We start from the raw sequence: 27,591 nt of genomic DNA, 5'->3' as shown, positions 1-27,591 counted from the left end.
CCTCCAAATTTGAAATGTTAAATGTAAATATTAATCATTTTAAAATAAATATTCTAAAAATTAGTTTTTGATATTTCAAGATTTTTGGAATCATGAATTTTCTTTTGAAAATTAAATATTTCAGATTTGAATGAAATTTGATCAGTATTGATTATAGAAAAATTAAGCTTTCAAACAAATTGCTTTTGAATAAACAGGTTTTTCATTTACTAACATTCATTTTCAAGTAAATATTTTTTAATCATAAAAAAAAGCAAGATCCAGAATTTTAGTTTACATTCATGACGTCATCCAATGTGCATGAAGACAAACAAGATTCACTTTTTATACATAGACAGATATAAAATGTTTTAACTCTAGTTACTTGGAGCAGATGCTTTGATATTACTCTAAGATAAAACTATTGTATTGAAATTTTTCATGCCCCTCTTAAACTTTAATCATTTTAATATGCCCTGCTCCCTCTTTAAATTTGACATTTTAAACTGTTTTGTATGTCTTAACTCCCAATAACCAAAATTAACTGTTTTAAAATGGAAATTTTTGTCTACAATTATATTTGGACTAAAAACAAATTGAGGTTTTTGTCATTATCATAGTGTAAAAAGTTGCGAGCATCTCCTAAATTTAGGTTTATTGAAATAAACTTTTATTTATTTTTTTAATTTTTTTTTCTTTGAAATAATTTTCACATGTTTACTATTGCCATAGCCCCCCCCCCCCCCACCCAAACAAGAATGGATATCAGATAAGTTTATTGAAGCTGACATGTGACAGAGCAATGCATACACAGTTGCATCAAATAAATCTAAGATGTGATCATTCTTCCAATCTTTCAATAGTTTGTGAAAATCTGATTTCAGTAAAGCATGATGGGATTAAATTAGGTATGTAAATGCCGCTCCTCAAAATGTTTGAACATTTTGACCCCTCTCTTTACTTAAAAAATTCACTAAAAACCAGGAAATTAACCAATTTTAATGAGATTTTCAGTATTTATCAAATGATCACAGAATATAATGAACCTATTTTTGAATTTTAGTGGAAATGCGTTTTGTTTAAATAAAAGCACCTTTACTAAAGTTATGATTTTAAGTAGTAAAAAAAACCCATTTATTTTTCATTATTTTTATGAAAAAAAAAGCATCCTAAATTGTAAATAAAATTTAGCAGGAACATTACAAAAAAAAAGCCCTTAAATCTATTAACAAAATCGATATAATAAAGAAACTTAATTTCTCGAACTAACGATATTATCATTGAATTAAGCATTGCATATTTTTTTTTACATAGGCGTCACCACTTATCAAGGCCGATAGGCCACTCAAGGATAAGGGTTAAAGAGTGTAGAGTAGTCAAAAGGACAATATAGTAATCGATAGTAATGGAAGTTTTGTTAACTTAAGTGGAACGGCTCATCAGAAACTTGTTCACGTTGGACTTGAAGACAACCATATTATAGACAGCTGGAAAGCAGGAAAACGGAAGACAATTCCACAGGCGTGCAGTTCTAAGAAAGAAGCTTTGATCATGGAATCTATGTTTGGGTTTAGGTACAGATAAAGAGTGGGGAAAATTATTGATAATGTTTTCAGCTAGTCTAGTGTTTCTTGTGAAAGTTTGGCGAGGGGGGACCATAGATTGAAGCTCAGTCGAACACTTTCCATGAAAATAACGATAAAGCAGAGACAAACTCGCAACATTGCTTCTGTGAGATAGAGGTTGCAGCGAAGAGAAAAGGACATCTCCCACTAGGCCACGAAGTCTATTTTGAACCCTATCAAGGCAGGACAAGTCTTTTCTAGCAGCTCCTGCCCATATGTGGCAACAGTATTCCATCCTTGGACGTATCTGGCTCTTATATAGATAGAGAATAGCATCAGCAGTGAGATATCTACTGGATCGATAGAAGGATCCGACCATTTTTCCAGCGGCCTTGGCAACAGATTTGATGTATGTATTCCATATATGATCAAGAGTAAAGGTCAAGCCCAGAAGCGTGTCAAAACTTGAGGCCTCCCCAAGACGAGAGCCATTCATTTTAATTGATGCCAGATGAGGATCAGAACGTTGATGTAAAGATAGAAGCTTGGTTTTAGATGCATTAAAAATAACCAGCCACTCCTTTCCCCATTGTACAACGTGATCAAGATCAGAGGAGAGAGAATCGGAGAGAACTTGGTCGTTTGCTGTCTTAGATGTGCTACCATAGATGGTAGTGTTGTCAGCAAAAATGTCTACGAATGATGTAAGGATGTGATTTGGAAGATCATTAATGTAGATCAGGAAAACAGTTGGGCCCAGGATGGACCTCTGAGGGACTCCAGCATTTATACTGTGAGCTTCTGATTTTTGCCCATCAACTACTACTCTTATGAACCTATCAGAGAGAAATGATATAATAATTGAGAAGACATTTCCAGCTATACCATAGCTGGAGATCTTATAAAGTAAACCTTTATGCCATACCCTATCAAAGGCCTTTTGATATGTCGAGCAATTGCCCTAGAAAGGTTGCCTCTGTCGAGAGATTCGCTAATCCTATGAGATATAACTGTAAGCACATCTGCTGTAGATCTAGCAGAACGGAAACCATATTTTGTGTCACTAAGGTTATTTTTGCTGAGATGGTTGATTACTTCTCTATTTAACACAGATTCCAGCAACTTACTCATGGCGCACAGGAGACTTATTGGCCTGTACTGAGAGGGGAATGAACGATCACCTGAAATTCTTAAATACAGGGCATACTGATGAGATTTTCCAGGGTGATGGGAAGCAATTTTCCTTAAGACAACGTTTAAACAGTTTTGTAAGTATGGGTGCTAGTTCTGGTTGAAGTTTTTTGAGTACTATAATTGGAATACCGTCAGGGCCGGTTGCTTTACTGGAATCAAGGTTTTTGATTAGCTTGGCAACATCACATACAGATATTTGTATATCACATAGTGTGTTTTCTGATACAGGAGGAAATATTGGGGGTTGGCGGCCTTGGTCGCAAAGGGTAGAATTAGCTGCAAAGTTCTTGGCAAAGAGTTTGGCTTTGTCTGATGCTGACGAGATTACCTCAGGTCCATTGATGATAGTTGGGATAGAGCACACGTTTCTGTTCAGGATTCTGTTTACAATTTGCCAAAACTGGTGGGAACCAAGCCGCTGCTCAGCTACTTTGGACGACAGACTGAGCATACAACTCTCTTGCGTTCTTTATTACTTTCTTACAATGGTTGCTGGCAGTCCTGAAAGCGGCTTTAGTTTCCATACATCTATTACGTTGGAAGCAGTGGAAAAAGTGATTTCTGTGTGCAATAGCAGCAGCACATTCTGGAGAAAACCATGGCTGGCTGTTAGGTTTTTTCTGGAACTTTTTCGAGGGTATGAAATAGTCTATACCTACAATTAACCATTCTGTCAGGTCTGATACTATAGACGACACATCCTTTTTAAACACGCAGAGGAAGATCCGATATAAATGTACGGAAACTATCCCAGTCAGCCATAGTGTATCGATATACTGTACAATGGAGAGGTACGTCTGAGGACTTAATACATTTCATTTTTATCTTAATTGATACAACTGAGTGGTCGGAAGATCCAAGAGGAGACAGAATGGAAACTGAACATAGTTCAAGGCAAGTTGTGAGAAAAAGGTCTAGGAGGCTTGCATACTGGCCGTCATTGTCGGGCACACGGGTGGGTTCGTGAACAATCTGAGTGAGGTCATAAGCAATGGAGAAATCATGACAGAATCTCCCCTCATCATCGGTCTTGTTTGAGTGGGTCAACCATTCCACATTGTGAACATTGAAGTCTCCACATACGTGAATGTTAGCTGAAGGATATGCTGATAGAACTTGGTCAATTTTCTCAGATATGCTTTTAAAGATAGTAACACCGCTGTTATGGGGGCGATAGAGAGTAAATATAAATGCCGTAGTGTGAGCTAGTGCTACTCGGAAGCACATATAGAGTAAGTTAGGATCTTCTCTGGAGATGTCCCTACCACATGGAAAGCCATCTTTTATATAGGCACATATTCCATGCCCATGGCGATCTTGGGGGTCAGATTTGGAAGTTAGGTTAGAGTATCCTTTAATTACGAACTCATTTAGGGAAATAGTCTGTCCAATTCCAGTTTTGCTTAAAAATAAAAGGTCTGGTTTAGTCTCCTGTAATTGGGCTTCAACCTCTGGAAGGTTAGAACGTAGACCCCTGATGTTGGAGAAGGAGACATGATAGTGGGGGTCTACATTAGAAGTTTCAGATCCGGGTTTAATCGTGTATTTTTTATTGAAACTTGTCATGATGGAATTTTGGAGTTTGTGGACTAGGTCGTCAGACTTGCTTAGAGCAGGACAGAGAGGGGAAACAAAGAGAAAAAGTAAAGATTTTTTTTTTTTTGTAGCACATAAGGTAAAGCCGTAACAATTACCCACTAGTATGGCATCGAGAGGCCCCACCAGAGACTACTGCATGGTCCAGAATCCATTCACCAAATGGCAATATAGCAGCCCCAGTATTTTGCGCCTGCTGATAGGACAGCCTCCTTAGTGGTTAATCCAAGGTTCGGGTCCCTGACTATCAGGCGGATAACGTCAGCCCAGATAAAACGTTTACCTCCAGCACCCTTACTAGTGACATGTCTACAAGGATAGACATAGAACAGAAAATTTCCGCCATCTCTGTCGACTGTTCACGCAAAATACTGCCAACCTAGAATGCAGCTCTTCTCCCTTTGTCAGAAAAATCACTCATTAAAAAAATGAGGACTGAGTGACAAATAAAGAGAAGCGAGAGTAACGGGAGCTGCCGACAACGCTTCCACAAAACGTTCTCTACTCTCCTTTAAAAAAAAAAAAAAATCTATTAAGTATTGTACTTAATAAAAGTCCAACTGGCGTGTTTTTTTAAAGGGAACGTATGGTGATAGATTCACATATTTAATATTTTCATATAAAAAAAAATTTTAATTGCAAAAATTTAAGGTTATATTTTTAGCATAATTTTTATATGCATGATTCTAATATTTTTCCTTGCATGAATAAACGTGTAATCTTCAGCATAGCATAAATTTTATATAATCTTGAAAAATAAAAAAACAGCCCAAACCATCTGACATCATTTTCAGATAGCTTGACATTTTAAGCTTGTGTAGAACTCATGCACAACGAATTTTTGCTCGTTTTGATCTTGCTTTTGGAGGCTAATTAAGCTAGTTTTGTTACAAACAAGGTGTTTTTTTAATGAATTTTTACAATGAATTTAACTTTAAAATTTTAGCTGAACTTGTTTAGTTTCCGAATGTCACAGTGGAAACATTTTTCATTATAACATTTTTGTTTTTACTTGTAAAAATTCTTTCCTTTTGGAAATTAACGCAAGTGACGCCATTTACACACTGCTTCAATGATGGTATGTGCTTATTTTTCGACCCAAGAGTAATGCTGTTCGCTGAATGAAAGAGATCAGGGGAAAAGAAAGCAACTGAATGGCCGTTCTGATTGAGTGGTAGCCAGGACAACGTCTTAAGCATCGGTTTCTATGGTAAGGGGTCTGTTGGGATCAATTGTCTTTTCAAATACAATAAAAAAGTAATCGGAAACGTACAAAAAAATGATAAACCGGCTTTCAAAACTATGTCCCCCTATCATCAATGCACGTTGTTATGACTCTGAAGACGAATGAAAACCAGTTAATAAGGCTTAATTCATCTAGAATCACAGGTATGCATGTTGAAATAGAAAAATGGAAAATTAAGATTTTACACAAACAATGCTAATGGCATTCACCCTGAGTGGAAAGAGTTCGGGGAGGGGTTATGAAATGATATACAAAGGTTAAAGTTCAAGCATCTGTTTCTTAGGTGATAGGGATGTTGTCTAAGGACGAGTTTCCATAGGATTTTATCGAGCGTTGTACAAGGTCCTTTTAGATACACTCGATTCAAATGAGGTATCTTGATCTTAGATGACTGTATGTTACATTTCATCAGGACCAGACCTGGATTCAAAAGCTATTGGGAAGAGAGGTACCAGATGTTGATTTCAATCATACTGGAATATTCAATTGTGAGGTGTAGCGTTAGTGGCAGTACACAATAACTAATGAATGGGATGCAAGGCATTGTGCAAAACTGATTCCCTATGAGAAATTGGCAATCTTCGCAACTTCAGTGTCAGTGATATTGTTTTCCATAACGTGGGATTTAGTCATTCTATCTGGCTTTTTTCCTGGGGGCAGTTGTCCGGCTTGTTGTTATTTCCTTTCTCTGCAAAAAATCTGTTAGTTCTGTTGAAAGGAATGATGGACTTCTGTCAGAGTGAATAAAGGAAAACATGCCAAACAACGCAAATAGTTAACAGAAACAATTTATGTCTGTGAGGACATATCTTGACAAGGAAAGACAAAGGGAAGCATGAATATTTGTTGAGAATTCGATATAAATATTTGTTTCGACTATTAGATGACAGTGGACCTTTAAAGTCAACACTTAAGCATTCAAATGATTGTGTTACTTTGACAAACTTAAAATTAATGCAATGAAAAAATTTCAGTTTTAACTCTGCAGACTGATCAGCTCCCAATAGTTCAAACATCCTTGATGGAGTAATGTTTCACAGACGTACAAAGTGACATTCATGTGATGGCTGAATGTCACAAAACGTGTAGGTCTCGTAGACTGGTTGAATTAGTAAAGGAGCAAACTGCTGAAAAGTATGTCTGCAGCCGCATTATCTTTCTGTGGACGGTATATTACATCAAATGTAAGGGCTAATAATTTGATTCCCCAGCGTTCTACCTTCTCCTTTATTTTGCTTGAGTGTTTCAGGCCCTACATGAAAGCTATGGAGCATTGGTCTGTCATGAGTTTAAAGGCGGAACCAATAAGGTAATGATGCCATTTACGCACTGCTTCGATGATGGCCGTTATGATTGAGAGTGGTAGCCAGGGCAACATCCGAAGTATCGGTTTCTACAGTAAGGGGTCTGTTAGGATTAATTGTCGTAAGTGAAGCATGCTTGAGTTCTTTGAGGTTGGTGAAATCTGCTAAGCAGGATTCAGGTAGAGCGAAGACTTGGTTCTGTGTTAGCTATAGAATTTTATCTAAGAAATGAGGAATCCATTGAGCATAATATAAAAACATCTCGATGACCAACTGTTGTGATTTAGCATCTTGTGGTGGAGGTAGATATCTCAAAGCATGGAAGCGTTCACGTTCTGATTTTACAACTCCAAATGACACTTCATACCTAAGAGGGTGACTCTCAGTTTGTACAATGCTTTTATTCTCATTGAAATTTATGCCATACTTCTTGGCAACATCTAAAAAACGATTAAGGTTTTCATCATGTTCCATCATATTACTGCCATATATAGTGACGTTATCAACATACGTGAAAGTGTCGGCAACCTTCTCACGTTTTATTAGATTGTCTATCAATTATTAGAAACATACGGCAGAATTGATATAGATATCCACAGGCTTCGAAAGCTGTGAATGTTTCTTATATTGGTATATGATGGTATGCATTCTGCAAGTCCAGAGTAGTAAAAACTGAATAGCGAGCAATTTTTCTTTTTTACTAGTTTATCAATTCTTGGTAAAGGATAAAAATCAAGGTATGTGAATTGGTTGGTCGGATTATAGTCAATGACAAGACGCTTCTTGTGTCTTGCCAGTGGATACTAAAACCTGTGCTCTCCAGGGAGAATGAGAGGGTTTGAGAGGGTCTGTCTTTTAGGTCATGAATTTCAGATTGTATACCCTGCTGATAGATCGGTAAGTGTATTTTGGAGCTATAGGCTTGCAACTAGACAAATGTTTGAATAGTGGTGGAGAAACAGGATGGGACGCCATTACAGTGCATACCAAGAAGGAATCTTTGTGACTTCCAAAAGGTATTTCTACTCTTTGGTGTAGTTTGAGAAAGTCATGGCCAAGTAATACGTCTGAGCAAAGAGAATAATTTAATTTGTGAATGTCATTGATTACTACAAAAAAAACATTTTTCCCTCGCTGCAGTTGAAACCTTGTCAGAACTATGAGAAACCTCACAAGTCACTGATGGTTCGGTAGTGGCTTCACATTGTGTAAGGTTGATATAAGATTCGGCTTGTTTCTGGGTGGTTTCTTGAGAACGAGCTAAGTCAGAAGCATCTTTCAAATTGAATGTCTTTTCTAAGAGTCATCAAATTTTTTAAGAACGAATGCCTGTTATGAGGGCATCATGAACTGCTTGGCACAAAGTTCTTCGGCCATTACTGTCTCAAAGTGACAATCTGTAGTAAGTGAATCTAGCCTCTGCACAAAATCATCAATCTTTTCACCAGGCTCTTGCCTAGAGGATGTCTAGAATGAACAATGTTGAAGGGCTTTACAAAAAAAGAATGGAGTTTAGCAATGGCTGATTCATGAGTCACAATTTGCTATTAATTTGTGTACTGGATGGGAGACGTAATTGGTAGGAAAGTCTAGTTTTCTAGTTGGACAGTCGATTGACCTCAGGAAGTTGTTGAATGTACACAGCCAATGTGTCCAGTGGTTTGCAGAATCAGGTGCTGAAGGGTTACCATCGAAATGCTGTGGCTTTAGAAATTGGTCCATTTTGGATTAAATTCTAGATGAATAAATTGTAATGATTCGGAAAACAAATGAAAACCAATTAAGACTTAATTCATCTAGAATCGTAGGTATGCATGTTGAAATGGAAGAATGAAAAAAAATTGCTAAGATTTTACACAAAGTAACAATGCTAAAATGACATGCATACTTAGATTAAACATTGCATTTGCATGGCAGGTGCTCGACTGAGCTTCAATCTATTGTCCTCTTGCAAAACATTCGCAACAAATACTTGTCTAGCTACAACTGTCAACAATTTCCCTTCTTCTCTGTGCCTAAAACTGAAGGAAAATTCCATGAGCAAAGTTTCTTTCCTGAAACTGCCAGTCTATGAAACCATGATAGCATGAGGCTGCTTTCCAGCTGACTATAACATGGTCGTTTTCAAGTCTAATGTAAATAAGTTCTTGCTGAGTATCCTCTTAAGTAATTAAACTTTAACCATGTTCCACCATAACCGATCATTAGTGTTGTCTTACCATCTACCTGCCATTCATTAACCCTTATCTTAGTGTCTTCTAGGCCTTAACAAGTGGTGACCCACACGAACAAAAAAGTACAGCTAGTTTTACTCTAATTTATCACTTAATTTTGATATATCCCAATTATTTTTAGATACTGCTGTCCATGATAGAGTACCCTGGTGCTACTAGATTGGTACTAAACATTGATGTTGTTGTATTTTCCTTTGGAAAACTCGTGTTCTGCAAAGTAAAAACAAATAATTTTTCCTACAAAGTAATCAAACACCATGAAAATGTAAAGAATATGAAAGATAAACCTTTTCCAAAATTATTGGATTTATCATTAATGTTGATTATGCCATAAAACCACCAACTTCAAGTAGTTTATATTAAATCCTTTGTTCGTCTATAAATATTTGCTTCACTTAGAGTAGACTTCGATGGTATGGTCATATTGAAAGAATGAAGGAGTTAGTAAACGTAAAACAGTTGAGGTAACAAGTTCAGTTAAAAAGCCAAGCAAAACGTGGAAATGATAAAAACTGACACAAGAGACCTGGCCAGAGATATGTCACTTTGATATTTTTTTTTAAAGCCATCTAAAGGTTACCAGCATCTAATACAGATGGTGAACTTAATATGATGAAATAACATTTCTATTCTTCATCCAATCATGTCTGTGATACACTTCACAAAATAGTTATTCTAAGAGTTTAAATTTAAAAATTTCTTAATCCAATTGCGTTCTTGAAATATTCTATGATCTGTACTATTTGGATTCTTCCGATTGTTCTCATCTTGAGTGTCATTTTCAGGTTTCAGTTGATCTAACTCCAACCTTCATGTGTATTTTGTCCAACTCGAGAATTTGGACAGAATTTCAGAACGGAGTTTTTTATTTACTATATGGGATGGCTTACTCTCATTCTGTCAACCATGACTGGATAGAGGTCCTAAGTAATTTGCAATTATATTTTTTGGTCGCCCACACTGAGAATTGAACCTTTAACCATCAGAAGAGTATAATTTTTACAATTTTTTTCAAGTACTCTAGCCAATGCGCAAATTACTTAGGACAGCTATCCAGTCATTGCTGACTCAACGAGAGGATGCTATCCCTGTTCCATTTGAAATTCTAGGGTTGGACAAGGTACACCTGAAGAAGGTTGGAGGTTACATTGACCGAAACATGAAAAGACGCAAGATGAGAATGGTAGTCTCAAGAATCTAAATATGAATAACCAATCCTCATCTAAAAAAATTCAGAAACGTTCCGTGATCTGGTTGATAAATGAAAAATATTTGCAGAGATGTTTTCTATTTTCACCATTTACATGTTTACTCTTTCTCCGTTATAATGTAGCCAATCTTCTAAGCCATTAGTGGTTGTCCTTATTATTGTGCCCCCTCTTCCCCAGATGACCATTAAAAATAATCAGCATCCTCCACCCTCTCTGATATTGGCAAACTGCTCTCCTTTCTCTGCTTATTGGATCCTTGGCAGCTTCAGCTTCTCAACCATTTCTTCCTTCATCTCTATTTTCTAATAGTTTCTTAGTGTTGACATTGTTGGCATGGTTACATTCTTCTTCTAAGCTAAGAAACATGCTTATTGACAAGTGTCGTACTCAGATTGCATGCATTTATTTCCATTGGGAGCACAGACGTGATGACGTCATTTTTTCTTTTTTTTTTTTCTTTTTTTATAACTGTTCGTGCCAGATGCTCACTGGTTGACTCTGCAACGATTTTAGAACACAGGGGCAGGACAGAGAGACGTTAACTGATCAATATCATTTGTTCCATTTTAATGCTTTCTCTTCTGTGTCCTTGCATTTCTTTAAGATGCTTCATCTGTAGGCTAATCAGTAAGTCTGTCCCGCTTTAGTTAAAAATAATTTTTCATCACTAAATCCACCCATTAAGTAGACAAATTTTATTTTAAACTAGCAGGCTGCCCAGCGTTGCCCAGTTGTAAGATACGCTTAAATGATATTTTAATTCGTGCAGACGACATATTTATCAATATAGACAATTATTTATTATTGTATCGAACCTAATATATAGTAGTGAGATCAAAACTAAAACGATGACTTGGATGACATCAGGTAGAATCGAAACCAAAACGTATAACTCTCCACTTCCTTAGTCTCTGAGTTGTGGCCATACGTATATATATATATATATATATATATATATATAGGATTGATATGTAGTTTGCTTGAAGCATTGTGTGGGATAGGTATGTAAAAGAGATATACACACACATTCATCTGTCATCCCTTTTTTAAAAGATACTTTTCATGATTGGAGGATTCCAAAATTCAAGCAACGACACTTGAATGGTCTAGTTTTATAATTAAGATAAAGCCAAGCATTCCTATAAGAGGCTCTGTCTATTGGTCACATTGCAGTGTTTGAGTTTGAAATGACATTCATGTGTCAGTCATGCTCAAGTTTCAATTGCCGTTTTTGTGGCTGAACCCAGATTGAATGAACATCTCTTTAACATGCTCAGTATTTCTCTACTCGAATTTTCTTCGTTGTCTATTTGATTCTAACATCGTTAGAAAAATAATTGTTATCAATAAATTTGTAGGTTTGTGTAAAGCATGAAATCTGATTAATCGTTGAATGTCGTAAGTGATTTTATGCTGACACCTCCAATGTTTGACGATACAGAATTACCGTTTTATGGGTCAGAATCTATCCATATTATTATGTTAGTTTTTGACTTCGAAGTAATATTTTACTTGTATAATAGAGCTGCTGACGTGTTAACAGTAGCTACATGACACGCTTGCAAATGACCAAGGAAAAGGACATATAGGGCGGCACAGGACTGGAAAGACATATGGCCAGGTCGCAGTGTAAGGCTTTTTTTTAAAAGCACGTTTGATACGACAGAGGTTTGTTAAGCACATGTCGGTGCTAGAGGAACTGTAAAAAAAAAAAAAAAAAAAAAAAAAAAAAAAAGATACAGGCGTTGTTTGGAAAGAAACGATAATAAATGCCTTTTGTTAAAATTGAGGGGAAAAAAGCCAGAGTCGATTTTTTTTTTTTCTTTGATTGTCTCTGCATGCAATATGTTGGGTCCAGGTGTTAAAATGTAACAACACTGGAGATTAACAGCTACATTACCCTTACATCAAGTGGCTTCATACCTTGTCTAGAGACTTTCATGAAGCAATTGCTGATTGTGAGTTTAGTTGGATGTCATCATTGAAGGTCGTGAATGATTTGATGCTGACTGCTTCAAATAGGCGATGGAGTTGAAGATGGGGATAATGCTATGGTTTCAAAAACTAAATAGATTGTTCCTAACTCCAGCGATCCTGGATATGACCTTAAACTATATCCGATGGTGAGGCCCCAGTTTTCAGACTTTGGGGAGTGTGGAGCCACCCTTTAAATGCCATTGCTCCCAGGGCCAAGCTGACCAAGTGTGGTAGTACCTTTTACGGTCCCAACTATGCGTTAAATAGAAACCAATTTGAAAAAAAAACAAATATATTCTATTAAAATTTTTTTCTTCAATCACTGGATTCAACATTAAATAACCTGAAAAGGGTTGATATGCCATAAAACAACCAACCAACTCCGGCATTTTAAAAGGTTTAGTTCTGACTCCGCTGTCTATTAAATAGCCTATAGTTGGCCTATTTTAATTCAGTTTGAAATAGCATTTTCATATGTAATTATTCAGATTAAAATACAGTATAATCGCATTGACACTTTGGTTCTTGTTGGATCATCAAAGCTAAGCAGCGCTGTCTGGCCAGTACCAGATGGGTGACCATTTGGAAATACCAGACGCTAAATGTAGGACATGGACAATTCTGGCAGTTCCTGCATCCTACATGGACTCCAGCTATTTAGACTCGGCCCTACTACTGAATCAGGTTAGTTGGGACAAGATAATGAAGCTACCTGTGCGCAAAGCAGCTTCATTTTAAACAAACTTCCAGTACATGTCCTCCATAATCCTTAGGATGATTAGATTTTCATCATTTCAACAGACGAACTCTCTAAAAATTCAGATTAAAATGACACACTTTAAATGCACGAAAACATCTATACAATGTACAATTGTAACGTGACCATTACCCTTTAACAGTGTCACTACATATCAAACCTTTTGGACTCGCACATTGTCTGCTACTGTTGCAGAAACAAACAAGCAAGAACATTAAAAAAAAAAAAAATGCAGAGTCTTATTTTATTAGTGAACACAAAGGAATTTATTACAGTAATTTCTGACAACGCACTTCACCCTGTGGAACGTTTGTTCTATCACCGTACACAAGTCCAAATAACTCTGGTTGCTTCCTTTGCTTGATCACATGCTGTTTATTTTTTTCTGATTTTATTTTTGCATTGCCATTATCGTGCTCCTGTCTGCTTGCTTCAACGTGAATCGCACACCTCTTCTCTCTCTCTCTGCTTTTCTGACCACATGGCATATTTTCTTTCTCGTTGCCTAAAAGTCAAAACCCGTCGGATTGCTTCCGTTGTTCGACCATGTGCTGTATTTTTTATTTCCCTTTTCTCTCCTTCTTCCCGTGACATCAGTGCATGCACACTTGCTTAATTCGTTTGTGTGCTAAGACGACGGTTGCTGCTAATATTTTCACTAGTCAGCAATCTTATGGCTGCTGCTGAGTTTCTTACATAAGCACCATATGTGCTGTTACACAATACCTTATCTCCACTGGCCATACTATCACGCTTTAGTCAATGGTTATCTTAAGATCAATAACAAAATGTAAACACGGAACTAAAATTTGGCAACCAATTTAGAAGAATAATAAAGTTGTTTTTTTTGGGGTTTTTTTTTCATCATTATATGCAAAGCAATAAACATTTTCCCTGATGAAAACGTTGAACCTTGGAGATATCTATATGCTCAAAAAAAGTAAAAAAAATAACTGAAAATATCATTTAAAGAACTGAAACATGTGAAATTTCATAACGTTTTTCTATTATTTCTTCAAATATGTAAAAGCCTCGAACATTGACATCTCTGAAGCTATATACGTTTATGAAATATGGACCGGAAGTTGCTTGCCTCTACTTGTGTATATTTTCCTAGTTACATTGCTAGAAAAGCATAACATCCTTTTTATAACGAAGGCTATTTCGAACCATTCTGGTAACTATTATCAACATAGACAAAGCTTTTGAGTTGAGAAATTAATATTGTTATAGTAAGACATGTGACCTATTTTGTGTTGTCATCGTCTGGAATTTTGGAAAAAAACAAAACATTTACATACGGAAAATGATACGTCTCGACTTTAATCCTATTTTAAGGTCTTGTATTTAATTTGAAATAAAACCAATATATTCAAGCCTCGGCTGGGATACATTTACTTTTCTTTCTGTCACTTTTCGTTGGTGTCAGATATGAAGCATCTTACACGTATGTGGTTTGTTTGGCTTATAGCAAGATTTTGGTCTATATGACGTTCTCGGAGTCTTAATCGAGTTCAATAGAATAACAGTTCTGAAGAGATGTAGACGGAAATCTCTAATCTAAACTGAACAAATAGCCAATAAGCAATTTTCGAATGAATATATTCTTTTACCCTATAACAAGCCTAAATTACCTAACCTCTCGTACCCCCTCACACATACACACTATGTATGTTCTTTTTTTGTGTGTGTCTCTGTTCATCTGTCCGCACTTTTATCAATAACCACATCTTGCAAGTTTTTGAAATTTTGCACAAACATTAAACATGTTATGAGTAAAAAAGCAACAAAACGGATTTTCCTGGAAAACTCTGGTTGCCCCCCCCCCCCCAGGGGTGCCTTTCGGGTAAAACTGGTTAAAATTGACACTTTTGTGCTTATTAAAAAAAAAAAAAAAAAAAAGTGATGCCTTGGATTTTTATAAAACTTTCTGAAAAGTTGTAACTGTTTTCTGTATAATTTTGTTTGTCTCTACTTCGCGATAACTCTTGAGTGTGCCCCAGGGGTTCTTTTAGGACTAATAAAAACTCTATTTTTGGGACTATTTTACTATATTTTTCCCAAATTTCCTGTGTATATCTATTTAGCAGTTTTGCATGGTGCTGAACTCAAATATGTTAAGGCCTTGGGGGACTTTTGGGGCTAAATGAAGTGGGGGTGGGAATGGGCAAATGATGGACTTAGTCATTTTTTTTTTTTTTTTTTTTGTAAAGTGCAGAACTCAAATTTACATATGTTAAGGCCTAAAACTGCACCATTTGTCCATTTTTACCAGGATTTGACGTCCCCTGGGGATTTTGGGGGCTAAATAAATGCTGAACGCAATCATTTCTTTTTATGCATTGTTCATTGTGCACTCACGGGGGACCATGCATGCTTCACTTGTTTTTCTTTTTTATTAGCGATAGTAGCAGCATGGGAACGCCACCATTTTATTCAAATTCACTTACGTAAGTTTTTGCTCCCTTGTATGCGAATACCTGCATCAAGTTGCCCGATTTTGACACATTTTTATTTGTTAAAAATTTTTTATGCCTATGAAAATCTTGATGCCCCTGTGGTCTGTTGTAACTCTTTGTTCCATTTTGATTCCATCCGAAAATTAACTATGGTTTATATGAGAGAAGTTTTTCTTGCATGACTTTTATGACCTTTTATGGATCATTATAGAAGTAAAGCGACATGTTATTTTACAATCTAATTTACATGTTTACAGTGTTCGATCACGCTGTAAATTAGCGAGAAAGTCATTTTTTTAATCTCTGAGCGTTTAGAGAAAGGAGTTGAATCTACATACAGCGAAAGGTGAATTTTTCAGTTAATTAAACTAACCTGGGTGCCCGGCGTTGCTCGGGTGTTTGGAGGTGTGTTGAGCAAAAAAAAAAAAAATAAATAAATAAAAGTGGTAGTAGTCAGGCAGGCTTGAACCCATACCGGGAAGGACGAAAAGAATGTGAAAAAAAACAAAAAAACATGACTTTGTCGTTGCGTCTATCGCCAAACCGGAAGTGACATAGTCAATCAAAAAGAGGGGATGACTTTTGAAAATATCGGCGAAAAAAAGCGACGCCCCCCCCTGTAGAAAAGTGCCTAGTTGAGGATGAAGAAATTAATGTTTTTAGCCAATTTTTCGATATTTGTCGTCCGAAGGGTCGAGCTTCAAAACGATACCAATTTCATGAAAATCCGTCGCCTATATTGAAAGTTTTAGGCAGGCATACATATATTTAAACAGACAGGTGAGATTTATATTACAGATTACTGTTAATCAGGACAATTAAAACCTTCAAGCATTACTCAATCCCAGAACTAAAGTGTATTTCACTTTTTTATTTTTTCTTTATTTTATTTATTTATTTATTTTTTTTAAGTGCATAGGAAAACGTCTAGAGAAAGTAACATTCAATTCATTTAGTAATGTCTATAATCTCAGTAGATTCTATCGTGTTTGCCATATTTCTTTCACCATAATCTAAATCGGCTTCTATTCAGTATTAAGACCTCAGGTTGTCAAAAGTATACTTTGTCTCTTTAAATGATACACCCAGACTTTGACATCCAATCCATATATGGTTCGGTTTTCTTTTTCTATTTTTGTACTCGTTTTCTATTACCAACCTATTCCTTTGATCTCCATCCCCTCTCTCCTGACTTGATTTTTTTAACCTGCTGTTGATTAACAAGATTGCATTTGATTCACTTTTTCCATATTTTTTGTCTGGTTTAAAGGTCTATGACTTACGTTTATAAATGGCATGCAACGTATTGGGCCATTTTGAAGTGCTTTTATTAGATTTTTTTTTATTTTTCCGGTATCAAATTAAATTAAAAGTCTGGTATTGTGACAATTCTAAAAACAATTCAATGTGTTTCAGTTCAGAGTTTTATAGACGGTTTTCTTTGTTCAAGGTAAAGACAAATTTCATCCTTATATATATTGTATTTTTACTGTTTATATATTTTAGATCCTGCTTATCCAATGTCCCTTACTAGGGGGGGGGGTCATTATATGGGATCTAGTGTCTTGATTAGGCTAAATGGTCAGGAGGTTAATGTAGTTTACTTAAAGCAGTGTCTAGTGTCTATATAAAGGAAATACATAATTTATCATAAATGGATATAGTTGCAGATTATGAAATCCGCTATGCAGAGTTCAAATGTTTACAAAAGTATTGTGAATGTTTATGCATTTTTGGAGAGAAGTATGAAACTGAAATTCTCTTCAGCCATGGATAAAATATCAACTTTCGTTCAGTTTTTATTACAAACAATAGGTATTGTACTTGGCATGAAATATTTCAAATATGGCATGCAACATATAACAAAAGTACATGCTCAGGTTGTTGGTTGAAAGTGCAATAAAACCTCTTAGAAATGTCCTTAAACCGTCGTTTAAAAAGGGCATTTAGAAAAAAAAAACTTATGACACTTGCAGCTACTGTTGATTTCAATACTGTAGATTTGCTTCTCTTTATTAGGTCAAAGTGGCAGTTACTTAAAATGAATTGGTTCTGTGCAAATCTTTCTTCACTGTTTTCATGACAGCACTCGAAAATTAGCAATGTTTGCTTATATATATATATATATATATATATATATATACCGTATATGAATTTCTCTTTTCAATAAACAAAGCTGCCAACTTCATTTTGTTGCTGTTTTGTTGGTCATTAGAAAACTGCGTTCTCACAAGGATTTCCGAATAACTTAAGGAGTATAAATAGTGGATCTTGGTCCGACTTTAAGCAGTCACATAACTCTTGTTTCTCTTATTTTTAGTCCTCACATTCCAGAAGCGCTGTTTCTGACAGAAGGAAGAATTGCTGTTTTCAAGATTAGAATCTTTCATGTAACTCATTGTTAGCAAGATTTAACCATGAAGTGTGTTTGTATATATATATATATATATCTCAAAAGTGGTAATTAGTAAAAACCTGGAGAGTGCTCAATACTATAGCAGAGCAAATAAATATATATATATATACCGTTTTATCTACTTAGTTACACATGTTTCGGTTACCGAATTGTATCAACGATCCAATAACTTCAGACGTTACAGAAATGATTTATGATTAGGAAAAACGATATTAGGAGTACACAAAAAAAGGTGGGGAAGAATTTCAATTCTAATTCGACAACAGTTAAGTTGTAAGATTAAAAAAAAAACATTGAAAGGTAGTAAGGGACGAGGAGTTTTAAATATTCAACCAGACACCGATAGGAATAGGAGAGAAAGAGTGGAAAAGGGCGTAAGATGGGTAAAACTTTGAAGGCGGAGGTAGGGGGAGAGAAAGAGAGGGATAAGAAATAAAAGGAGAGACAAGCAGTTAAAAATGTGGCGCTAACTATATATATACAATTTTTTTAATCTCTGACTTCATGCCTTGTCTGGAGCGATTTCCATGAAAAAATTGCAGCAATTTTTTTTTTTATTTGATTAGTTTTCTTAATTTATCTTTAAATGTCTTTTCTGAAGTCAAATCAATTATAAACCAATTACCTTTTTATGCTTATATATGCATTTTTAAAACTAACATTTTCATAAAATGTTGATTCCGGATGTTGAAAAAATTCAATTTTACCTTTGATACACTGATCATGATTCATGGTTGCTTTTTCAAGTATTAAGTTTGTGACAAGGCAGCATTGAATGTTAATAACATTCGTGTCTGCCATTTTACCAAATCTTCACATTTTTGAATGGAAAGTATCTACATACTGAATAGAAAATTTCAATCAACAAAAATTGTTTTCTCTACATGTGATAAACTGAGCACATGAGACATGGTTTATCCCCCCCCCCCAAATTCTCCATTCCTGTTTTTAAAATGGCTAACTTTCAAACAAAAAAATCTATGGCATTCATCTTGTTCACTCCCCTCCCATCTTTGTTTTATTCTTCTCGATCTCTGCTAAATGAAAACTCTTTTCGAGCCATGATTAGTGTAGTATCTGTTCTATTGTCAGATTAGGAAAAATCCTAGGCTAATGGCCATTTTTATTTTTATCCTAATCTAGAATGCCCTCCTCCCTTTTTTCTGCATAATCTAATTGAAAACCGACCCTACATATGCCTCATTGGGAGGCAAATAACTAGACTTATTTGATGACCTACTTGTATCTTGCTATTTCACTGTAGATGGTCCATATTAATCCAGCATCCTCATTTGAGAATGGCTGAAATTATTTCTTTGCTTACTTTCTAGTGAGTATATGGCATTTTCATAATGCAATGTACAGGTATATTGAAGTCATCAAATGTAAGCATAAAATCTATTGTAAAAAGTATAAAAAATTATGATCGCGTTATTATTCATTATTGTGAATATTTTTGCTAAGAAATACCTATTTTAATAAATGTTCAAAATTTACTTTTTAAAAACATCTTTATTCATGCAATTGTTTCTGACCATTTCAAAACCGTTGCTTGATAAATTCAACATATTTTCACAAAGTTTCACTGAATTTTATCTCCAATTACCCCTCCCCCCACCTCCAGAGTACTTCTAAAGTGTTCTCTTTAAGCTTAGAGGATAGTTCCAAAAGTAAAGTCTGCTATTTTTAACCAGATAAGTTGAAGAGCTATGAAGATTGGAGTGGTTGTTTCAGAATTTAGTTTTCTACATAGTCACCCCCCCCATTCTTAATGTACTATTGCCAGGAATTTCAATGACACATCTATTTCTGATGCATGTTCTTGACAGGTCTTAGTCTCACACCATCAATGTCGGCGTTAGTTTAAACTTTTAGGTCATGAATGCATAAGTTCAGTCATCATAAAAATGCAATTTGCAATACTTTCTGATCCATTCGAGCGGAATCAAAAGTAGGAGGCATTACTTTTAAAACTCTTTGTATTTACCATTTCAAAGCAAACAAATATATTCTTGAGCTGTCCTCTTAAATAATTAAATCCTATTCAAGTTACGCCATTACTGATCATCATGATGCTATCTTACTGGCCACCAGATACTCATTAACCCTTGTCCTTGAGTGATCTTTTGGCCTTAAATGGTGTCACCCCCACCCCGTGTGTGTGTGTGTGTGTGTAAATCCGAGTAACTATAATTTGATTTTATTTCAACATACATATAATCTGAATGTAACGTATGAGCATCCGAAATATATCAATGATTTATTAAATAAAAGTATTATCTATCGAATGACACCGGAAATAAAATATATTTAAAAGCAAACACTGTATGTTATGAATTAAAGTATTGCATGCAATACTATTTTTTAATCATCTGTTTCCCTAACCCTACCAATATGCAAAAATTTAAATGCAAGATGAGCAAACATCTTACATAACTCCCCACTTAAGATGCCTCCATAAAAATGACCCCCTAATTCACAGTAGCTGCTTATATCGGTTGCAATATGATTTCTTTGAGCAAACAATTTATTTTACTTTAATTTGCCTAAAATAAGAAACAATGACTTAGTATTGCAGTGTCCTCATTTTAAGGGAACTTGCAGTGTCCCTATTTTAAGGAAATTCTAATAAAAGAAGTTAATATGTTTATTAATGCATTCATGCAAAATCTTTTAGTAAAATCAGTCCTTATAGTAAAAAACTTAGAATTCGGGTTTTAGATGTGTCCGCTCATATCTATCTTCTATTGATAAAAAGATAAGCGAGACAATTCTTTGAACCTCAAGCATAAAATCCTTTCTCCAAAATAAAGTTTGCATTAAATAACGCAGAAAGCTTGATATGCCACAAAACAATTCCTTGTATCAAAGATCAAACAATTATATTTCACTGAATTGGAAAAGATTATTAATTCAAACAAAACACTCAATTGATCTAAATATTAACTTACTTATCTGGTGTCACAAAAAATTTCATCGGAAACCTTAATTAATGAGAAACGAATTTCCTCTTTATAGTCGCTCTTTATCAGTTATTAAAACCATTTCCTTTCCAAAAATTAAAAAAAAAAAACAAAAAAAAAACATGGTTTCAAATTGGCTATTTCATTTTATAATTAAAAAAAAATCATGTTGAGAGGAAACCGAGTTTTCTTATTATAGATTCTTAAAATTAAAAAACGTGCAAGTGAATTGACATCTGTTTCTTTGATTTATATTAAAAATTAAGAAAACCATCAAAACGTTGAATTTTCATTGAAAAAATGTAAACCTAAAAAAAATTCTTTAGCTTTAAAAAGTTAAAAAAAAAAAAAAAAAGAATTTACTAAATAAGTTTTTAAATTCATTTTTGTTTTATTTTTAATTTTACTTCTAAATTTTTTTTTTTTTTTTTTTTTTTTTTTTCGATTACTGGAATTTCCACGGGTTCTGCTAATACAAATTAATAGAATAAGCCTTTGGGCATTGGTATATTTTACAAGGTCAATGGAAATTACGGTTGCTTTCTTTATTTAAATTAAATTGTGTCAGACCTAAATATTATGAACTTTAAATGAGTTTTATTTTAAATACGATTAAGATAGTAATTTCTAGCTTTTATAAGGTTATTTGCATAAACCTCATTAATACTCACAAAGAAGTAAAACTTGCATTACTCAACATAACTATTCTAATCTTTGTTGTTATTCACCTTTCGGCTAGAGTAATTTCTAACCTGTGTTTAATACTATTTATGCTTATATATGATATACTAGCATTTCAGCCCTCCTTTGCCCGGATGTTTGGAGGTATATGTTGACCAACAAAAAAAAAGCGGTCAATTTTTTTAACTTTGACCCCTATTATGACCCATTAACATTTGTTTTGGGCTCAAATCAAGTTGTTAGATCCATGTCCAAGGAACCTATATCTAAAATTTCAAGTGTTTAGACCCCAAATTGGCGGAGGTGTTTGGTAGTTTTCAAAGGTCAAATCGTTGAACTTTGACCCCCTTAACAGGCAAATTTCTGTCCGAAAACAGATTACAAAGATTTTCCAAAATCTCAGTACCCTGTATATCAAATTTTGAGTCTGTAGACTGAAAATTGACAGATATTGTGTTGGGAAATGCGCGCGCACGCACACACACACACACACACACACACACTTTTATAGATATATAGATTGAAAAAAAAAATGAAACTTGTGTTAAAGAGCTAAAACAAACTTTTCTTTAAAAATTAATTTGAAAAACAACTTTGCTGGTGGATGGATGTTTATCAGTCGGAACGACGAGAGCCTCCTGATCCTCCTGGAGGAATGCTTGATGACAGGCGCTGAATTGTAAAGCAAGGATTGCACAATCTCCATCCTCTTGTGATCCACACTGTTTAATTGCAGTGGTAATAAGTACAGGATGACTGGAAAAATTCCTATGATCCAACAGTAACTGGTGTGTCACTGTGATTATGCCATATATCTCTGCTGGTATCATGTAGCCCTATACATTGTTACGTAATACTTTGACTTTTTTTTTTTAATTTTCTCTCCAACCACTTTGAAAAATTACCTAAACACTTTTCAGATTGAGATTGCCTTTCTCCTCACATTTTACATACTGATTTGCGATTTTTGGTTTAAAGAAAACATTTTTCATCCAATCTGCCCTTTTTATTAGCAAAGTAGGTTTCCTTTAAATGTATTTAAGTTTTGCATAAAGAATGCAAATATTTTTTGCTTCTGCTGTAATTCTTGTAATTTTGCAAAGTGGAAATTGACCATTTCTTAGTTTTTTTTTTTTTTTTTTTTTTTCTTAGTTCCATTTGAGAAAATTAATTCTAACATGAAAAACTTATGCTCAGAAACTTCTATAGAAATGCATAAGATTCTTTTAAACTATGAAATATACATCAGTAACAAGGTCAATTCTGACCAGCAATGTGTTGCGAATCACAGTTACCATCACTTAACAATTGTGCATGTCAAATTTTTTGTGTTCTTGCAGTCATTAAATTCGGTTGGATGGATCAGAAGATAACAGTAGGCCTTTTGAATTGGAAACCATTGTCACTTGTTAAAAATAAGCATTGGTAATTGAGCATGTGGGCCAGATCTGTACAGTAGGCTGTACATTATTGACCCTTGATTTGCACCAAAATCACAAAAGGGCAGGACTTCATCCTGATCAAGCTTTTGACATGAAAGAAAATTCATTGTGGTCCTCTCTACACTACATAAACACTGAAGAAAACCATGGCAGACAATTTAAGAGTATTAAAAAAAAATGTAAGAAAGCGTTTAAAGTTTTTTATTTTAATTTTTAAACTTGGATTTTTAAATGAATAATTTGTATTAAAGTGTTTTTCTCCTAGTTTGACAGGATTTACTTTGAAAACATTTGTCTTGAATCAAATTCCACAAATCTCTGTAGAATCTCATCTTTCTCTCGTGTTTCTATTAAATGAATGCCTCTTGGAAATATCGTTCCCCCCCCCCCCACGGTGACAATCATTAATCTTAATTCTCTCAGATTAATAATATCAATCTGAATTGGCGTTTATCTCTCTTCATCCACAGACTGATGACAATTGCAGCACATCCGTCGCTTAATATGCTCCTTGCATGCCATAACTCATTTTTTGCAATGTCGATTTTTTTTTTTTTTTTTTTTTTTAAATTGGATTATTTGGACTGTTATTCTCATCTTATTTTTGTTTCAGTTGACGTAACCCAAGATATTCAAGTGCATTCTTTCACATTTATAGAATCTGTTGAATTAAGGAACTTATACAGAATTTTGATCTGAACTCTTTATTTAATTTATGGGAGCGTGGGTCAATTGTTCTTGCTTAGTCAGCCATAACATTATAGAAGTGTTATGGCTAACAGAATGAGAACAATCTACCCCTGTGGATTAAATAGAGGATTCAGTTTAAAATTTAAAGGTTTCTGGGTTTGAAGATATGCAGCTGAAATCAGCCAAAATAGTGTGAAAATGAAATGATAGTCCGAATGATGCAAATTTCTTCATCTTTTAAAGATGCATACTTGCATCGCTATAATAAGCTTTTTCTGACAATTTTTTTATGATGATGGCTAAGTGGTTAACGACACTGGTGTGCCAACTTCGAATCCAGTTCATTCCATAGAAACTCTTAAATTCACATTTGACCTTGTGTCTAATCTGGACTGAAGGTTAAAATAAGCTTTGTAATTTATCATGCTTAAGTTTGGAATTGCATTTTCTTCATTCTGTCATGGATCAATTAGACCCAGATCAGGCTGAAGATACTGACTTCTTGACCTAAAATGCACCAAATATTTGTCTTTTTCTCCCCTTTCCCTTCGCTAAACTCCACCATGTTCTACAAAATCAAAAACCATTTTTGCCTCTACAAACGGAACCATTTTGTCCTCTACAAACCTAACACCAGGATTAAATATTTGAAGATGTAAAGAAGTTAAGTATAAAACCTTAAAACTGGATTTAGCATTAAAAACCTAAAAAGGGTTCATATGCATCTCTATCTACTCTTTGACCCTGGCAATACATGTTCCTCATAAATTGTGTTGGGATATTTTATATTCGTTTTTCAGGAATAATGTTCCCTCTTTGTATACCATCTCGCATTAAGTACATCAAGATCGTTGGTGGCAACCTGTGATTTAGAATGGAATTCTGGTGGCGGAATTACTCTTCCACTTTGGCCCTTATTTGTCTAGATGGGAAATCTGAGGCCTGATCGAATCAATCGGCTAGACAATCATGCCCTAGTATCTAGAAGTTCATCTCAACTTTATTTAAACTGATTCTTAAAAGAATCTAAGCGTTTTCCTTATTTTCTTCCCAAATAGAAGACAATGGATGAGGGTCAATCTTGTCAAGAATAAAGATGCCAAGGATCAGTGTTTAGTGTTTTTTTCAATGAATAGTGTCTCTACCCTATTTGTAAAATTTCCTTCTGGAAATATAAAATAAATAGCAAAGATACTCACACTTCATGCGGAACTTTGCTGTATGCTCGAGTACCTGCTTCGCAGGTATCCTTGCATTAAGTGGATGTTGTAAGAGCTGCATCAAATATGGCCTTAACCTTTGATCTTAACCTTCAAAAATGGTGTGTACCATCTCTAGGTCTGAGACATCATGTCAGGTTTGGTCCTGATCGGTCTAGTGGTGTGGGCTGTAGAAAATATATACATAACTTTGAAAATGGTATGCACCATCCCTAGGTAGGGGGCCCTCATGCCAGGTTTTGTTATGATTGGTTCAATGGTGAGAGCTGTAGGAGTTTTACACACAAATGCTACTACTTTATATATATAAAAAAATATTCCACGTCTTTTATTTGACATAAATAACTTGTAGATGATTGATATCCCGTAAACCAAACATAGAATACAATTATAAGGAATATGAACAGTATATGTCTTGTGTATGGAGAGTCATCAGATGTAGTTTTGGCAAATTTCAGGAAGCAGGAAGATTTTAAATGATGCAGCATCTCTACATGCAGTTCTACGTTTCGTGTCTATGCGAGAATAAACGTTTAAAAAATCAAAGTGTAAATTGTTGTCTTTTATCGTTTATTCTCAACCTAGTGCATATACTGAGTAATCAACATTAAATGGCAGCCGTGTGTGTGTGTGTGTGTGTGTGTGTGTGTGTGTTGGAATGACTTACCAAAAGACAGTTGCTAAACTTGTTACAATTATTACTGATTTTGCAATTTGTTCGGAAAAAAAAAAAAAAAAAATTTTTGTATCTATCCACCGTTGCCCGGGAGGCTTTTATTTTCATTTAAAACTTTTTTTTATTGTTCATGGTTACCTTCCCTTGTCTTCTAATTTCTTGTAAGAAAATATTGACATTTTGGAAAGTTAAGGAATCACATTAAAATGTTTTACAATAAAATCTATAAAATTTAAACCTCATAAATACTCACGTTTTTTCTTTTAACTAAATATGCTGTAGGATAAAAAAATTACAGCTGTTGCATATCGGCCCTCCTTTCCACTTTTTGCCAACTTTTCTTAAAATAGAATTTTAAAAGTTCAATTATTTGGTCGTTAACCTAAACTAAATTGCTATAAGGAGCATAACTGATTTTGTCTCACAGATAACGTTTGAATCTAAAATTTTGGGATGTAACAACTTTCAGTATTTCAAAATTCTTTGAAAATTTTAGTGTCATTTAGAAATTATTTGCTTTTTTTTTGTTTGCAAAACACAATTCATTCTGGTGAATTTAATTTCGAAATAATTTTAAATGTTCATGTTAGTATCTTATACTGTTGCATTTTTATTTATTTTTTATTTTTTTACTATTTCAATGACCTGATTAATGGTAAATTAAATGTCAGTCAAGCGACTATCACATGCAGGCACAATGTGTTCAGTTTCATAGATAATGAATGTTTAACTTGTGGAAATAATTGGTATAATTTCTTAAACCATATAAATAAATAAACCATCATTTTTTTTATCAACTGATTAAAGAAATGCTACATAAAATTTTGGAAATGTTCATTCTTTTACGGACTATTATCTTTATAGTTGTTTCACCACGTTTTGGCCAACTAATTTTCTAGCCTGCTTGAGTAAGATTGAAACCACTATCTTCAGACAATGCTTCCTGCAATCATACTCAATGCCTCTATCCATTGCATCACAAAGAAGTCCAGAGAATAAATTGGCTGAAGCGTGGTGAAACAATAACTATGAGAATAAGTTTGCAAAAAGAATGAATGCATAAATTATGAAGCCTGCATCTCAATATTCCAAGAAATGGTTTTGGAAGTACGCAAAAATTTTTCAAGGATTGACAATAGGATTTTGTTTACTTAAATGTAAATATAGTGTGAAAAGTAAGAATATTAATAAATTAAAACCAGTGTAATAAATGGTAAATTCAGATGTTGTAAAATAATTTTAATACCTTTTTTTTTTTTTTAAATTTCAGTGACTTTCTGATTCTTATTATGGATAACGTTTGTCCTCTGGAAACACTTCATTCTAATATGTTGGATTTGGTAAGTTTATTTTTTCTTTTTTCTTATGCCGAACATTTTGACTTTTCGGTTATCTCTTAACTTTTGATTTCTGCTGTCTGTTCTGCACTTCGTGATGAATGCCTTGGACAAGTCCCTTCTGATTAATGTTTACCAGTTCTAACGTTCTGTTATTCTGAAAAACAGCCAAGTTCATTTGATTATTTTAAAACTGGTAAATATTAATTAGAAGGGGCTTCTCCAAGGCATGCATTGTGAAGTAGAACAGTCTGCAGAAACCGGAAGTAAAAAACAAAAACACACGGAAATTTGATGGCTTAAAGTTGAAAAAAAGACAAAAAAAGTAAAATAAGAATCTGTATTGAATCTTTGCTTTCAGATATTGAATTTGATCTCCATTATAAACATTTGTCAAATTTTATATCTACTTTATTATATCTAAATCTTCAGCATTATTGTACAAACATTCTAGTTTCAACTTTAATTTTCATGCTGATATTTAGTTATGCATGCAAGAATTGTGCTGTTATCTTTACAGCAGTCGAAATGGGTTGCGGTGGGATCAATATTTACCTGTAGTTGCCGTCATATTGATGTTAGTCACAAAAATGGACTGCGTGCATTGCACCTTGAAATAACGAACTTATTACATGAAGTACCCA

At 34.4% G+C, this 27,591-nt stretch overlaps 1 protein-coding gene across 4 annotated transcripts in view; it reads left to right on the top strand.

Moving 5' to 3' along the window:
• Nucleotides 1-27,591, top strand: part of LOC145246744 (F-box/LRR-repeat protein 2-like) — a 423,804-nt gene that overhangs the window by 101,595 nt on the left and 294,618 nt on the right. For all 4 annotated transcript variants that reach the window (XM_080108504.1, XM_080108506.1, XM_080108508.1 and 1 more), the window contains exon 2: nucleotides 26,881-26,950. In XM_080108504.1, coding sequence (XP_079964630.1) covers nucleotides 26,881-26,950 — 70 coding nt within the window. The remainder of the gene's footprint in view (nucleotides 1-26,880; nucleotides 26,951-27,591) is intronic.

The sequence above is a fragment of the Euprymna scolopes genome, chromosome 24, assembly GCF_053919585.1.
Source record: "Euprymna scolopes isolate OS-2025 chromosome 24, ASM5391958v1, whole genome shotgun sequence".
Lineage (NCBI taxonomy): Eukaryota > Metazoa > Mollusca > Cephalopoda > Sepiida > Sepiolidae > Euprymna > Euprymna scolopes.
This window is presented reverse-complemented; position numbering and strand designations above follow the sequence as displayed.